General features: G+C 32.3%; 2 protein-coding genes across 2 annotated transcripts in view; both read left to right on the forward strand.

Annotated features, from left to right (window-relative positions):
* LOC139501057 (uncharacterized) overlaps positions 1-17,263 on the forward strand; it is a 94,231-nt gene that overhangs the window by 32,078 nt on the left and 44,890 nt on the right. The window lies entirely within an intron of this gene.
* The window catches only part of LOC139501055 (uncharacterized), a 44,171-nt gene continuing 28,479 nt past the window's right edge, over positions 1,572-17,263 (forward strand). The window contains exons 1-5 of the mRNA XM_071290022.1: positions 1,572-1,717; positions 8,799-8,935; positions 10,575-10,786; positions 15,581-15,848; positions 16,773-16,862. Coding sequence (XP_071146123.1) covers positions 8,851-8,935; positions 10,575-10,786; positions 15,581-15,848; positions 16,773-16,862 — 655 coding nt within the window. The 5' untranslated portion in view covers positions 1,572-1,717; positions 8,799-8,850. The remainder of the gene's footprint in view (positions 1,718-8,798; positions 8,936-10,574; positions 10,787-15,580; positions 15,849-16,772; positions 16,863-17,263) is intronic.

The following is a 17,263-nucleotide window of genomic DNA, read 5'->3' on the forward strand; positions in this document are numbered from 1 at the left end:
GTCCCACCCATGTTCGCGGGGAATAATTTTCGATTCAGCGAAAAGAAAACGTCCATACTTAATGATTCCTAAGATCTCTTATAATAACTGCATAAAAGAACTTGGAACTCGTTTGTCAATTTTGTTTGTTGCTGTTGAAAACATAGATGGCAAAGATTTAACTACTTGAGTACACCTATTCTTATTTCAACTGAGTCTAGCGAACAGTCTAAAATATATTTCCGACACGAGAAGTTCGTTGATTACTGTTTGGTTGGGGGTTTTTTTGGAGGAGGGAAGGGGGGGGGGGGGGGGTTCTCGAAAAATTTGTGATTTTTTTTTCTGTTTACACCAAAAACGTAGACAAAAGTGTTTATCCTATTGACATGATTGAGGAAAAATAAATGATTTCAAAATTATATCGAACCGGCAAGTGAAATTTTATGAAGAAAAAATTCATGTAGTTCAAAAACACATGTCCGCTGTATTTCTTCATTCTCTTTAAAACAAAACAAAAGAGAGAAAGTATGTCTAAGCATAAACATGCTACAGTAACATGCTCCATGGTTGATTGCACCTTTCCTAACGCAAAGTATTGCTGACTTTTTTCGGCAATTGTCCTAATCTAGCTACTGCAACGACAATTGTGATATTTTCAATTTGTGTGTCTAATTTTAAATTTATTTTTAAAATAATGTTAGTTCAATCTATAATACTTCGCACAATTACAGCATTTTTAACCTGGATAATACCGCATACAATAATTAATGTTGCTGCAAATTTATTAGAAAAAAATTGTTGTTAAGCTACAGAAAAAAATCACTATCATATCATTACATTGTTTAAGATCGACGGTTTATTTTTTACACTTTGAGAAAGCCCAAGATTTAAATGTTACCTGTAAGTGTAATTGTAATCTTAATCGTAGGTGTATGACAGTTTCCGCAAATGTCTAATATCGTGAATATGGCTAAGTAGAATTATAAATGGTGTAAAGAGCACATAATTTTAATCACTTGGTTTTTAAAATTCACAAATTTATCTGAATATAAAGTTGTTTTTAACCTTAAGCACCCCACCAAACTGTAAATGTCTGTGTAAATATTTTAAAACCGTATATCCCGTATAAGTGGGAGTGCTCCGATATATAACGGAGGAATATACCTGAACAGAACAGAAGAAGGTAATCAATACGATTGTCGGGTGTCAAGTTCCGTCAACATATTATGTCCAAGACCAAACACATAACAGTATAATCAGTTTGTTGATCTTGATCATAAGCAGACATTTAAGATACACACTATTTATTTCCTCAGATAATATGTATATGCAATCTGATCATGCTGATACGGGAATTCTACTTTCGCTTCTGTTTCTAATGGGTTTGTTTATTTATCAACTAAAATACAGCATAGACCACAAGCTAGTAATAGTCTTCATAACTTTGATTTGATATGTGAATCTTTAACAAGAGTTCCGTATTTTATTATCAAAATTATCTGATGAATTTCCTTTTTTATACTTTTTAATACGTCACTACTATATTTGTTTCTAATATTATTCTTTTTTTTTTAAATATCATCCAGAGTACTCTTTACAGTCAAAATAAGTGCGTCATGATTCTCTAGAAGGAAATGGAAAATTCAAGGAATGTTTACCGATGAAAACATTGATACACTAGAAAACCTGTCATTCACTGATTAACAGATGACAGGGAATGTTGCTATAATTTAAACAGGTAAATATTGTAACAATTGAAACATATCAAATTAAATCAATCAAATTTATGTATCTCTATACTGTAGCATATCAATCTATTGCAATAACAAATCATAATATCTAATAAAATTTGTAGATTTAGCTAACAAAGTCCTTATATTTGTATAAAGTAACATTCGTTTATAGTGGAAAATTGTTTTAACGTTGAATAAGCTACAATTAAAAATTGCGTGCTGGTCCCTCTCTGTGATTACCATTATATTACGATGGTTCATATCCCAATCAATCTGTCACCAAGGGAAGATAAATAAATCGATCTTCGTTCATAGTCTTTTTCAAAAATGATGAACGATTCTTTATATTGGTATGTAATCATTTTAAACGTTTCAAAATTATATTCGTACATCAATGTTTTTGATACACCAATAACAAAAACTGAAATATATTGAATTGATACATTTTGTAATTATTCAAAATTATATCAGAAACCTAAACTTAATTATAAAATAATGAACCTGTTAAGGGGAGAGAATACTCGCATAACTTTTTCGAATTGGCACATAATACAACGAAATGTCACTCTTGCATACAAATGGCACATCAATATAATTAATTATCTGCGAAATCGTCCCCCACCTTCAATGATGATTCTAAATTATAAATATAACCAAAAGTTGTTAATCTATAGATAGTTAAGACTAATGAAAGCTAACCCAATGTAAAAATATTTCTTTGCAATTTTTTAAAACTTCCTCAGAAAAATACTCGAGCCACTTGACTTTCATAGCTCAAAATTAACGTTTTTACACAATATTTGAATAAAGTAGTTGAAGATTATTCGCTTCTCAAAGTGTAAGACGCAATAAAAATCGTATGCTTGCACCATCCTACCGAAATACGGATTTAATTAAGTCCTGAACATTTCGACATTTCTTCGTATATTTTGAACAAAACCGGTTCAACCAAATCACAAGTACGTGTTAAGATCCGACTAAATACCTATTTTCCTATATGGTCAGGTAAAGTTGCTATAGTCTATAGCCTATGTTTAAAGACAGTAAATAGCCCTTTATACATATTACAGTTATACATCCATTTATACAAATCACAAACTTCATACAATATAGATACACGATGAGTATTGATAATTCAAAATGATGAATCACAAACATAGAAACATAATTAAGAACAAATGAAGAACTTTTGAATATATATATATATATATATATATTTTTTATTTGATTTACTTCACACATTAGAGGAAAAAGCCAGTACACAGATACAACTAAATATTTCATTAACACATTAAAAGAGGGACGAAAGATACCAGAGGGACATTCAAACTCATAGATGAGAAAATAAACCGATGCTAAAAAAAGACAAATAGACAAATAATAGCACACAACATGAACAAGACACATTGACTTACAAAAACAAAATTGGGGGTGATCTCATTTGCCCCAGAAGGGTATGCAGATCTGCTCTACTTGTAGCAACCGTAAACTTCATGAAAATGTGATGACCCAGATACAAATATTTTCTAAATGAATGTTCATGTTTGGTTTACAAATAATTATCATATAACTAGTATTATAGCTAAGACGAGGGACTCGACCACTAAAACAAAATGTACTTTATTTTGTATTACGTTATGTGAACAGTGTTGTCTGAGTAGCACCTAGGTTGCACCTATGCTTTACACATAGCACATCTGTGAAAAATTAATAATTGATGAATTTTTTATTTCTTCACACTTTTTAAAACAATTTGACAGTAGTCAATGCTTGTTGTGCAAATTGTATGAGATGGATGTCTGTGTCATACACGTAAGAAATTTCTCATTTTCCAAAATATGCTTGTAGATTTCAATGAAGACTCTATCTATTGATAATATATATAATATGACTGTTTTATGTATATTTAAGTATATTTATCTATCTTGAAAGATGTGCCTAATAGCAAATCATAAAATTACATTTTTTGGTGTCTCTAAGACTTCCTCTAAAATAATTAGTAGACAGCTTTATGATTGCAAATGAAACAACTATCCCCATATATACATGTAGAGTTATTACAAAATATCATACAAATAGAACTTGGAAGATACTCATTGTATTAAGTCTTGTTAAGACAAATATTTTGTATAATGGTACAGACTTCAGCACTCTCTATCTGATCTATTGTGCAGAGTCTATTATGAATATTAATTTAGCAACAACCAGTCAGATAACTCATGATACTCCAATATACTTTTTTACGGTTAATATCCGCACATTATTACTTTTTATCCTCAACAAATTTAGCAAATGAAGCAAACATAAATCACAAAATTACTTAGGGAAATGTGCACAGAAAAACTTTTGAAAGACATAGATAGAAATCATTAAAAATTTAGTTATTTAAAAGATACAGGATAACTCGTCACATAGTACGAATTCAAAGTTATTCACTTAAATATGGAGAATTTCAAAGGCAGATTAACCATCACAAAGTTTAGGCTGTGTAACCAGTTAAATTAAGAATAAACTTTGGGAGCCATCGTTAAAACTAAATGCAATGTCTGAAAAACTTTAATAGAGCCTCTGTTCAGAAGTTAAAGGTTTTGCAGTACATAATGTTGGATCGTTTGGAGGTCGGTTCAAACCTATTTGTGATCAAAAGTCAATTAATACCCAGCAGATCGTATTTGGCCTGTATCAAAACAATAAATCATTAATGACGTCTTCAAGTTTAGAAGTAACCAAACGAGTTTTGATTCAAGACGCATGTAAACATCAAGTATCTACATAACATTGAGCCATTGTTAGGCAATGTATTGTCTTCTGAATAGCGGTAATGAGTTTAAAGAAAAAAACGTATGCAATGTTCATCTTCCTTCTAATGTGACCATTTATAAAACTAAGTAAAAACTTGCATAGTAGTAAAAACTTGTTTGATCAGATCATCACAAATATATTCCAAATGTAAGGAATATTTTAAAAGATCCTTTTTCTATTGTAGGACTATTTTTTTTTTTAATTATAGGTTGTTCTTCAAATCCCCGAGCTACTAGTCTAGTTCTAGTGTCTTCAATTTTATTTGTAATTATCCATCTAGAAGAAATGTCTTTTGTCCACTATCTTCAACTTTCTCATAAGTGTTAAATTGTTTCAGCTTTTGTAGATCTAGTTGCTTTGCATGCCACTGTCAGTCTGTTCCACATCATCCGTTGTTCCAACTTCAATGTCATTTATTATGTCGATCTGGTTTCTTAAATATTCCGTTCTATATTTTGTGGTCATCGCTTACATGATATTGTTTGAAGTGTTCCCTATTCTGTTGTTTTTAGCTCTTTTAAGAAAAGTTGCACCTGTTCATTTATCTGAGCCTAGAAATGTATATCGAATGTTATTATCTTTTTAGATATAAAATGTTAATTATGACTGTTAGTTGTTGCTTTATGATATAGATCTTCTTGTGATCTTGTTATACATGTTATAGTTTCTTAAATAATGCTAAGAGATTTCTTTTGTGAAACAAATGGTTCATTAATTGTCTTTGTAATAATAGTGTCACTTTTATGCAATACTATATTATCTTATTCTGCATTGTTTCCCAACGAGTATGTATTATGCACAATTCGTTTGGTGATACTCTAGCACATACTTCGCCATGTCTAACAAAACAACTTTTCCATCATAGAAAACAATATTACTTGTTCTAGCCAACGCACTTTCCCTTCTCTTTTATATAACACTATGTCACCATTCTCATATATTTGTTTAGCTGTTCTTACATTTGTCCGCAAAGCTCTCCGAATACTTAAGCTTGCATCAGACTCAGTCGTGAATGTATGCCTTCCGTGTCTCAAATTGGGATAGTTACCAAACACAAAGTGGTAAATGCGGCAACCATTCCAAATTTGCGTTGATGTCCTTGCCATATTTTTCAATGATAAAAGTATGTCTGATTCTGCAGTTTTGTTTTTATTTTTTGAGTCCTTTTTGATATGCTCAGCTGTTCTAAGACATTAGAAATAGATACTATCTCCGTTATCTCATCGGAACATATTTCTCCACTGTTGGACACGAGTGCTCCCGATTATCCGTAGATTTCTACTCAATCCTACCTTTTTGGCTATATTAGATATTTTCTTTCAACTTATAAATACTGCCACTGTATACCTTGACCATTTGTCTACCATATAGAAAATCTACAGTAACTTTGAAGACCTTGAGACTACTTGATTGGTGGTGTAACAGTATTCGTTGTTTTCTCGTTCACATTAAGTTTCAATTTCTGATAGGTCCTAATCATATTCTTTTTCCAATGCCACATAACGTTCTGTTGGTGGATGAACACAATTCGATAAAGTTTCAGTAAAGCTGAAATCATTTTCTCAACATTCAATTTATCTTAACTGACAGCGTTTACTACTACTACGTCAACATGTTCCAATGTTTCTGTCTCATCTGTGGGTATACAATAATGCCCTGATGATGTTAGGTTCAATGATACTTACTTATTTATATTGCTGTGTCGTTTTCTAAATCCGATTTGACTCCTTCCTTTTCATAGTCGATCTCGAAAGCAAGAGATGAATAACTGATTCAACCACATCAGTTTTCAGCTTTACTTTCTCACTAACGATACAAATAGGTAAATCATACTCTCCAACGGATTTTAGTCTTGTCTATCTCCAAAACTGAATACGTTATGTATGCTGCGTTTGAAAAACCTTTGCACGACCCTCTTCATGAAATGAATTAATGTAACTATTGGTGCTAGTTTTTCAACATCCTGTGCTACTACAAGAGATGTAAAATACTGAACAATTACGATCATCATTACCTAGCTGTATAATGTCTTGTTCATGTAGTAATTGAATAGAACATCATGTGCATCCCCTTCTGTAACATGTTCGTTCGATAAATCCCTCTTTGTGATGACTGAAATCCTTGTCCACGTCCAAAACATTTACTTTCGCGCCCTCCGCGGTCATAATCGCAGCTCTTACCCTTTTTATATAGCCTGCCGACAATAAAGATCAAAAGGTTGGTTCAATTTTTATAATTTGATCTATGTCTTTCACTTGACCTTTTTCTTCATGGGACTTTTTTAATGACCGTTTTGCTTTGTTTATTTAGTAGTTCATTCCAGCCAAGACTTTTCCTTTTTGTGAAGTTCGTTTTCTGTAACAATTTAAGAAGCAAAATTTAATATTTTTCTTCTCAATTTTTGTGTAGTTACTGTAAAAATAAGCAACATACTCATTAATTGACTGGCCTTCAGATCTTATTAAATCTTTAAAATCATAAAACTTCTTAACTTTCATCAAAGTCATTTTTCGAAAGATGCTTATTCTACCAATGTAGTTAAACCAGTGTCTTGTTTAGGATAATCAAGATCAACTTAGTCAAGTACTTTTTATCAGATCTTACTTTTATCTCCCTCCTGTAAAGTGAGTGCAACTGCTATCTTTTTGTTTGTTGCAAACAATTTGCAGTGCAAATGAGTGTAAGCTGCAGGTTGTCTCATATATATGCAAGTTAGTGTTTACCTCTGACCTGCTGCAAACATTTTTGTGAAAGTTAATCTTTTCGTTGCAGTGGGATGCCAGTGAACGAATTTCATAATTGAATATTCTATTAAGAATTATAGTTGTTACACATATGTCTTTGAAAACTAAACATTCATTATCCAACCTAAAATGACTCCATGAACACTTATATACTAGTATATAACATGAATCAAACACCATAAGGATAATGAGGCATCGAATTTCAAATCGTTATGTCTTCCAGGAAGTTACCTATAGGCATGCTCAGCCATTTTATGTAATTATCGCAATGCTCTTGCAAACATATTTAGTTGTCAATGATTTCTGCAATTTAGCTATAAACATCCCTTATATTTTAGTTTTTTCATGCAATCTTAAGCTTACTGCAAACATAATTATTTTTGCGGTTTTGAAGCAACCTGGTAGCAAAATAACAGCAATGTGTTCAGGAGTTTTCAAACCTTTCACCAAGTTTAAGGCCCGAGTTGAAAACTGTAGGAGTGGTAAAAGGATACTAGCAAAAGGATACTAATGATCTCCTTTAAAGTCCAGCTGCAAATTTAATAAGTTTTATTAACTTTTTTAGGTATCAGTCAAATATGAAACTCAAGTGTATAGTAAACATTGCCACGCATAACTTAAAATACTTTAAACATTTCAAAGAACTGAAAGCCAAGATATCTATGCGATTGGTTTATAGCTTTTATTGTATTATATGTATTTTTTAACCAACTAAGTGCATTATTGCCAAAAGTGACTGTTTATTAAAAATTACATATTTTCTGTAATGGCCCTGTTTTTCTGTAATGGCCCTGTTTTTTCTGTGGTGACCCTGTTTTTCTGTAATGGCCCTGTTTTTTTCTGTAATGGCCCTGTTTTTCTGTAATGGCCCTGTTTTTTCTGTTATGGTCCTGTTTTTCTGTAATGGCCCTGTATTAATGCCCAGTTTGTCTGTATTAAGCCCTGTTAGGGTTTTTAATAAAGCTAAGTTGTAAAGAGTATAATACCTTTTTGTATTTTATTTTATTTAGTAACCAGCAACCAACATTAAAGAACCATATAAAGGGGTCACTGTTCATCCTGTTTTCAACACACATCTCTTTCAACTTAATATCTTGGATATTTGGTATATTTAAAGCTTTATAATGGTGAAGTACAAATTATTTTGTTCAAACTAAACTGCCACTAAAAGAGTAAGACAGTACATCAAGTTAGCAGCAACACATACACTTTTGTTCAGTTGGTTAATAAATGTGTTAAGAAATGGGTGTTTTTATAATGGCCCTGTTATATGTCATCAGTCAGTAAAAATGGCCTCGGATGTCTGTAATAGCCCTGGGCGTTGCCTCGGGCCATTACAGACTTCCTTGACCATTAATACAGACCTTGGACATATAACAGGGCCATTATAAAAACACCCATTCATTAATACTATAATCATGTAAATAATGATATTTCTGCTTTTTTTCAGGTTGGACAATATTCCACTTATTGCTTTGGTGCTTTATTTCTTCATTAATACTATAATCATGTAAATAATGATATTTCTGCTTTTTTTCAGGTTGAACAATATACACTTATTGCTTTGGTGATTTATTTCAAAGTATTGAATCATGGCTACCGAAGACTATATCAAATTAACTAACTATGGCATAAATCCTAAAGTGGCGAAAGAGCTTTGCAGTCTGTTTAATACGGGTATGTGTCAATAGTTATTAATAAATTTAAGGTTAAAAATTGTACTATAGCAGACCGCATTATAATTTGTAACAATGTATGTTAACCTCTAAACTTCTATTTGATTTTTTTTTATTTTAAGGTTGCTGTCTCATTGGCAATAAACAACAAGTTGGTCAAATGTTACTAAACTTTACCTGAATATAAGGGTATCTGGTGTTAATATATCGAGGGTCTTGATTCATCGACAAACATTGAGAAAAAATCAGAATGCAAATATGTTCAGCAACATAAGATCTACATGACTTTTTATGTCAAAATGAGGAACATCTTAAAGGATTTGCTGCTCTAAAAAAACAATTTTGACTATTTTGTTAAATAATGTAGCCAATTATATTGAAAACTTTGATGAATGGCAACTGTAAACTATAATAATTTTCATTGGATAAGATTTACAAATAACCAATCATAATGGATTGCAATATACGTAAACATAAACATAGAGATTGCATATTTTACTAGGTGTGCAACTGAGGCTCAGGTAACTATTGTACGATTAACATATTGTGTTCCGGTTTATTCCAATTTAAAACTGGTACGGTAAATGTTATTTCTGCAGTTAGTCAATGATATCAAGTTTATTTTTTATAAGCATTAGCATCGATCCAATCACTCCTGGTTTATTAAGTTTTTAATTACGATTGGTCAGTTTAGCGAAGTATTTAATTAAGGGTAGAATGTTATTATACGTCAATGATATTTCTTTTGACGTTGTCATGGTTGTTCAAGCATAGGCGTATCTCATTTCCATTGAGATTATTAGGACGTTCACCATCAGTCAGTCTATTTACTTGGAAAATTTTGTATATTATGCATGCTAAAGTATTGCCATTTTTATTTCAACATTTGAATTTGCTGTGAAAATTTCATACAGATGGGACATCAACCGTAATAACTAACTCCAGGTCCGGATTTAAATTTACTTTTTGTCCTTTTTGATATTGTCAACGATTTTTTGTTAAATGTGGCCTAACATTACTGGAGAAACATTGATGTAACGAACATCTGTTTAATACAGTAACATTTAATGTGTTTTCAATCTTAATAATTTAAAAAAAAAATCATCTAAAGGCATTTCACTGAATTAATAACAACCACTTATTTATCAATTTTTAATGTGATTGTTGTTAGTGACACGAACCAAAGGTGTTGTTATTGGTTTTCCATGTAAATAAGGGTTAGAACCAGTAACTGTGATTAACAAATATTTAGAAGAATCAAATCATGGTAAAAGAATATTCATTTTGTAGTTATATAATATGACTAACAAAATGATAAAATTATATCCTGCATTAATCCAAATAATTATGACGTCTTGAAAGGCTACTATATTTTTTTTTCTTTGACGCCTTACGTCGATGTAAGGCGTCAAAGAAAAAAAATATAATAGCCTTTCAAGACGTCATAATTATTTGGACTAATCCTGCATGACTATAATAAGGATAAATGCTAATATCATGCCATTGGGTTTATAGCAAATTAGCTTAAGCTGCAGAAAAGTAAATAAAACGTCTAAGCACTCATGAAAGATATCAATCATTATTGTTATTTCATTCTTATGATGAAAAGAAGGCAGTTGACATTTTATTTAATATTACAGGAAACGTATCTCGTAAAGAATTAGATAAGAAAGCTCTCGATGCCTTGAAGGAATGTAATGTTAACGAAGCCATCAGAGTCATTAAAACATTTTCGGAGTCATTCAAGAGCTCCAACGTCAAAACAAAAAGTGATTCCCTATGTGACATGATTAAATTACAGCTACAAACACACAAAAAAGCTTCTAAAGATCCAGCATGTCCTAGAAATCAGGTAAAAGATAGTTTGTTTTTGTAATCTTTTTACATTATGATATGTTTTATACTTGAAAATCTGCACAAATAGTAAAGAGGTTATCTATCTCTATATAGGTGGCCTTTATTAGTTTTGAATGATTTAAAATTTGAGTTTCTTGTGTATATTTTGGAGTTTAGTATTAACCAGTATACAGTATTGTTTAGGTGCCAGCTGAGGCACGCCACCGGAAGCAGGAGTTTCTCGTTGCATTTAAGACCCATTGGTGGCCTTCGGCTGTTGTCTGCTTTTTGGTAGGGTTGTTGTTTCTTTCACACATTCCTTTTTTCCATTCTCAATTTTACTTATACTGAACAACATCTGATACGAAATATTTAAAAACTTGTTTATATATTTGGAAAATATATCAATGATATTGGCTCTCAAAAATGACGACTTCAGTTCCTGCTGAACTGAATTTGAATAAAGCTAATTTTTATAATGAACACGGTCCTATCCTATTGAAACAAGGTGTTCGCCTCTTCTCTTCTATGTCCCTTTTTTTTTTTTTATAAAAACGTTGTTCCTTCAGAATCTTGTCCCCCCCCCCCCACAAGAAGTTCAAAGAAGCCAGATAATTTGATCTCACGTTCAGATATGTTGATTATGTTATTTCCACAAAAAATTCAAACTCTCACATTGGGTTTTATAAAAATGTCTTACAGAACTAAAAATTAAAAGAAAACACAACCACAGCTTACACTGCTCAATTTTTAAACTGACACCTCGAATTGCTATTAAATGTGACCTCAGTTCCAAAATATAAGACAAAGAAGATGATTGTAATTTTGATATTATTAATTTTTCCATATTGTACTTAAATATCCCAACTTCAACCATTTGTTCTAGTATATAATAGTTATCAAAGGTACCAGGATTATAATTTAGTACACCAGACACGCGTTTCGTCTACATAAGACTCATAAGTGACGCTCATATCAAAATACTTATAGAGCTAAACAAGTACAAAGTTGAAGAGCATTGAGAATCCAATATTCCAAAAAGTTGTGCCAAATACGGCTAAGATAATCTATGCCTGGGTTAAGAAAATCCTTAGTTTTTCGAAAAATTCAAAGTTTTATAAACAAGAAATTTATAAAAAAAAAATGGCCACATTATTTATATTCATGTCAACACCGACGTATTGCCTACTGGGCTGGCCATACCCTCGGGGACGAAACGTCCACATGCAGTGTCATCGACCCAGTGGTGTAAATAGTTACCAAAGGTACCAGGATTATAATTTAGTACGCCAGACGCGGTTTTCGTCTACATAAGACTCGTGAGTGACGCTCATAACAAAATATTTATAACGCCAAACAAGTACATAGTTAAAGAGTATTGAGGATCCAAAATTCCAAAAAGCGAGACATAGGTATGCTGTTTCCAGCGTCGGCGACGACGGCGTCAACAATGTATTAGTTTGTGATTAGGTCTAGTTTATGGTGAACTACTAGTGGTAAGTCAAAGATATTTAGTGTGCAGTTGTATAAGTATTGGCACATCTTATTACAATGGAGATTATTCGACTCCGCCCCCTCAGTTATGGTCTATTGACTTTGAAACTTTTGCTTAGTTTTCATGTATTAGTTTGTGATAAGGTCAGTTTATGGGGAACCACTAGTGGTAAAGTAATGATAATTGGTATGCAGTTGTATAAGCATCAGCACAGCTAATTACCATGGAGATTATTTGGCCCCACCCCTCATTCATGGTGTATTCACTTTGAAACTTTTGCAAAGTTTTAATTAACTAGTTGGTGATTATGTCAGTTTTTTGGACACCACTAGTCGTAGGTTAATGACTTTTTGGTTTGCAGTTGTATAAGCATTGACAAACCTCATTTCCAGTAATTGCTAAACTTACATGTTAAAGTGTTGCTATTTTTTATTTCAACATTTGCATTATCGAAAATACAAAAAAGCTAGACATATCTCTGTGATGCTGTGATAACAGTTTATTCGAAAAATTCAAAGTTTTGTAAATAGGAAATTTATAAAAAATATTGATATTCATGTCAACACCGAAGTATTGACTACTGGGCTATCCACAAAAGACCAAAATTACACTGACATTAACAACTATAGGTCACCGTACGGCCGTCAACAATGAGCAAAGCCCATACCGCATAGTCAGCTATAAAAGGCCCCGATAAGACAAAGTAAAACAATTCAAACGAGAAAACAAACGGCCTTATTTATGTAAAAAAACAAAAAACAAAAAAAAACGAAAAACAAATATGCGACACATAAACAAACGAAAACCACTGAATTACAGGCTCCTGACTTGGGACAGACACATACATATACATTGTGGCGTGGTAAAACATGTTAGCGGGATCCCAACCCTCCCCTAACCTGGGACAGTGGTATAACAGTACAACATAAGAACGAACTATAAAAATTAGTTGAAAAAGGCTTAACTCAGCAGATGCACAAAAATACAAGTGGACGTAATGTCGGCGCTTTTCGTAAACAAATACTAAGACAATTAAGATAGAATAGGGAAAACGTAAGTGTAATGGTCCGAGTGTTATTCTGCAAGTTTATCCCCATGTAAAAATGTGTAAAAACATAACTTTCTAGTAAGTGTATAATTTTTTTTCAAACATTTTTATAATTCATATGTTTTATATTTTGCGCTTATTTCTTTTTTTCTTATTCTATGCTGACTTTTTCACCGACATTATTAGCATGTAGATTATCAACCCCGTGACGCGATACGCTGTCAATCAAAACAAAATATCAATTATCCGATACCAGGACAATGAAATCTCAAATAATGGATCAGTTTCCTGTCTTGTTAGAATAAAAGTCCCAATAAATGTTAATTCAGTATGACATTTACAATACGAAACGAACTTATTTGCAACTGAGATCATGCAATAGATGCATACCATATGTTCTATCCCTTTTTAGTTCCTTTGAAAACTTCCATTTCTGTTTCTCCAAGAGTATAAACATACTAGTATTTCGAAATGTGTTTCCAAAAGAGGGGCGAAAGATTCCTAAGGGACAGTCAAACTCGTTGGTCGAAAATCACCTGACAACGCCATGGCTAAAAAAGAAAAAGACAAACAGACAAATAAAAGTACACGAGACACAACATAGAAAACTTAAGACTAAGCAACACGAACAACACCAAAAATATGGGGGTGATTTCATGTTTTCCGGAAGGATAAGCAGATCCTGCTCCACATGTTGCACCTGTCATGATGCTAATGTTATTACAAATCCGGAAAATAGTATAACTGGGTAGGTCACCTTCGTGGAAAAGGAAAGGGACAGTAATAACGAAATAAGGAACATATCCGACATCATGTGTGAAAAGGTTATTCCATAACGGTCAATCAACTCGTGATGGCGTCTGTAAAATTCATAACGGATGATTTCGATTTCCTTCATGATAGGAAATACAAGCCCGGGAATATCGTTTCAATTAGGAGATATATACTCCGTATACAGGTGCTGTTGGAATGTTGCTACATAGTAATGGAAATTCACAATTGGGTAGTTTAAATCATCTCTTTTGTCGTAAAAAAATGTTTTCAACCGACCTTCATTGTCAATTTTGATATGTAAGTCAAGATATATGAGGAAGACTTAACTGTATCTGTTGTATTATTTTTCTCTAGTTCGACGGGATAGATTCGATCAAACGAGGGGCGAAAGATACCAGAGGAACTGTCAAACTCATAATTCGAAAATAAACTGACAACGCCATGTCTAAAAATGAAAAAGACAAATATTAGTCAGCAACACGAACCCCACCAAAAACTGGGGGTGATCTCAGGTGATTACATAGTCACCAAATTTTGAATTATTTAGTGAGAGAACATCATCTATATAGCGGAAAATAAAGTTAAAGGATATTGCTTACTTCTTATCTTTCTTCCTAAGAAGATCCTGTATGAATTCAGCCTTATAATTATAAAGACACAAATCGATAAGAAGAGGGCACAATTGGTTCCGATTGGAATTCCGACAGTCAGTTGAAAAACTCGTTCCCCAAACGTAACATTTATGTTGTCAATCAAGAAATCAAGCATATTGACAATGTCAGTTTCAGAGAATTTTGAAACTGAGTGTCTAGAAGGTAAAACTTATCCCTCCCTATTACAAAACACTTGTACCTACGGTGGCCATTCTTTTTTATGAAACAAATCAATACCAACTCTTTCAATTTGTCTTTTAGTTTGGAATGGGGAATACTTGGGTAAAGTGTTGAAAAATCAAATGTTTTAATACTATTGTAAGATGAAAGAGTCATAGATTGTATGTACTCTAAAAGATCTGTGTAATGTTTAGTATCCACATTTGATTCCCGCCACCTCTAATATAGGCATGTTCACAATAATTTTGAAGCCCGGCTTTGATTTCTGATCCAACAAACAATGCTGATTCTTTTTATTTAAATCTTACTGCTCACAACAATGATATCTCTACTGATTGAAACACTAAATCAATTTGACACAGAAGATGTCGGTATGATTTTAAAAAAATCCTTTAAAGGTCATCTCTCCTGAGAGGTCACTTTGAATCATTCTTAAATGTCTTATGAGTGAACGATTATACTGATTTGACTGTATATTATACACTTAGAGTTTTGTCATGGTTAAATTGAATACATATGAGTTTTCTCAGAAAGTCAAATTTTGCCGAAACATCTGATTTTTTTATGTTTTAGAATGCAGTTAATATAATGTAGATTTTCTAAACTTTTATTATTATATGATAAATTGGTTGATTGATCTTTTTTTTTTTTGGTAAATAGAGCGAACATTCCCCAGGGAGTCAATCTAATGTACAACCAGGTGGACAAGGGTGGCAGCTTAATACTGAACTGTTTCATGGAGTACATAGAGTATTGTATCCACATCATCATTGTAACCAACAACAGTGTCAGGGATATAACCTACCACCAAGCTTTTATGAGTTATACAACCAACCCCCACATCTTCCACAATATGGTCAGAGGTTACCAGACATAATGCAAGGACCACGATTACCAACCCCATATATGCACCAGCATAATGTCCCATGTATGTTGAATGATTAAAGACATATTTTTAAATATTTTCTTGTATTGCCCATTCATTGTAACAGAATAAGTGACAAATGTACCCAAAGGAAAACCATTATGATTATCAATAGAAGGGTACAAGGAGTGTATGTCAAAGACGCAGAAAAAAACATACATAAAACACATTAGAAGTCTAGCGATCAATCGGATGATTTCAGTGTCAACTGGTATCAACAAATTGCTCTGATTAAAAATAAATAGTGAATGAATTTAGCAAAGACTGCATAATGTTTATCGGAAAATATAAAAAAAAACTTCCTTTAACATCAAATGGTTCAATATATAACAATAAAAACATTAATCTATGATGAAAGTTTTAACAATAAATAATTTAAAAGAAGCTTACCATCAATGCTGAATACAAAATGTGATGCTGGTCTCTCAATTGTTAATAAACATATTGAAATGTATAAAACTGTAAATATTAATGATTTTTTTTTCTGAAAACTATTTATTCAATAATTGATAAACTAGCTCCTCTTGTCTTCGTGAATAGTCTTCTTTTATAACGTGTATAAATTGCATCTTTCTAAATATCACTGTGTGAGCTCAACGGTCAAATGGCCATGTACCTTCTTTTTTTACGGCATCCATTGTCCTTTGTATTTTGCTCCATGGACAACCTCTATAAATATGCTCTTTTTTTACCATATTGAATAAACATATCTTAAATATTTCTTTGATATATTTTTCTTTACCCAAAGACAAAAATAGATACATTTACATATGTCTCTGGTTTATCATGTTAATGTTAATATTACGACAGATCAAGAATCATTATAATATGTTTTGTCCAGTACACATGTTATAATAACTTTTCAATCAATAAATAATTTGTTTTTTTATTCATTATTTATAGCAGATGTCATATTTCCTTTTTCAGTATCCCCTGATGGAACAACTACAGGACAAGGACCAACACCTTATCCTCCGCTATTTACAGGACAACACAACCCACCAAAGTTGCAACTAGGTAGACACATATATGTTAAAAAGCTTTCCTGTTTTAGATAAACGCAAGTGTAGCCGTGTAGCAAGGACGTTTAGGCGATATGCATTTTTTTACTAATAATTTTGTCTTAAACTGCTACGTAACGATAGCTTCCAAATACAATAAAGGTTCAATACAACAAAAGAAAGGTTAGGATTAATACTGGGGTTTATAGTACCAACAGTTTAGGTGGAATACCACCAAATCATGATACGTCACATCCGTTTGCATAGGAAAATAGGTCGAACAAAATATTCCCTTAATTTTGACAGAAAAGGGCCCAAAACAAGCATTTTTCCAGTTTCCGGACAATAGTTTGTGTGTTAATGTATGTATCTCTCTGATATTGTACCACAAGGTTTCATTTCACAAACGATAGGCAC

The sequence above is a fragment of the Mytilus edulis genome, chromosome 13, assembly GCF_963676685.1.
Source record: "Mytilus edulis chromosome 13, xbMytEdul2.2, whole genome shotgun sequence".
In the NCBI taxonomy this organism is placed as follows: Eukaryota; Metazoa; Mollusca; class Bivalvia; order Mytilida; family Mytilidae; genus Mytilus; species Mytilus edulis.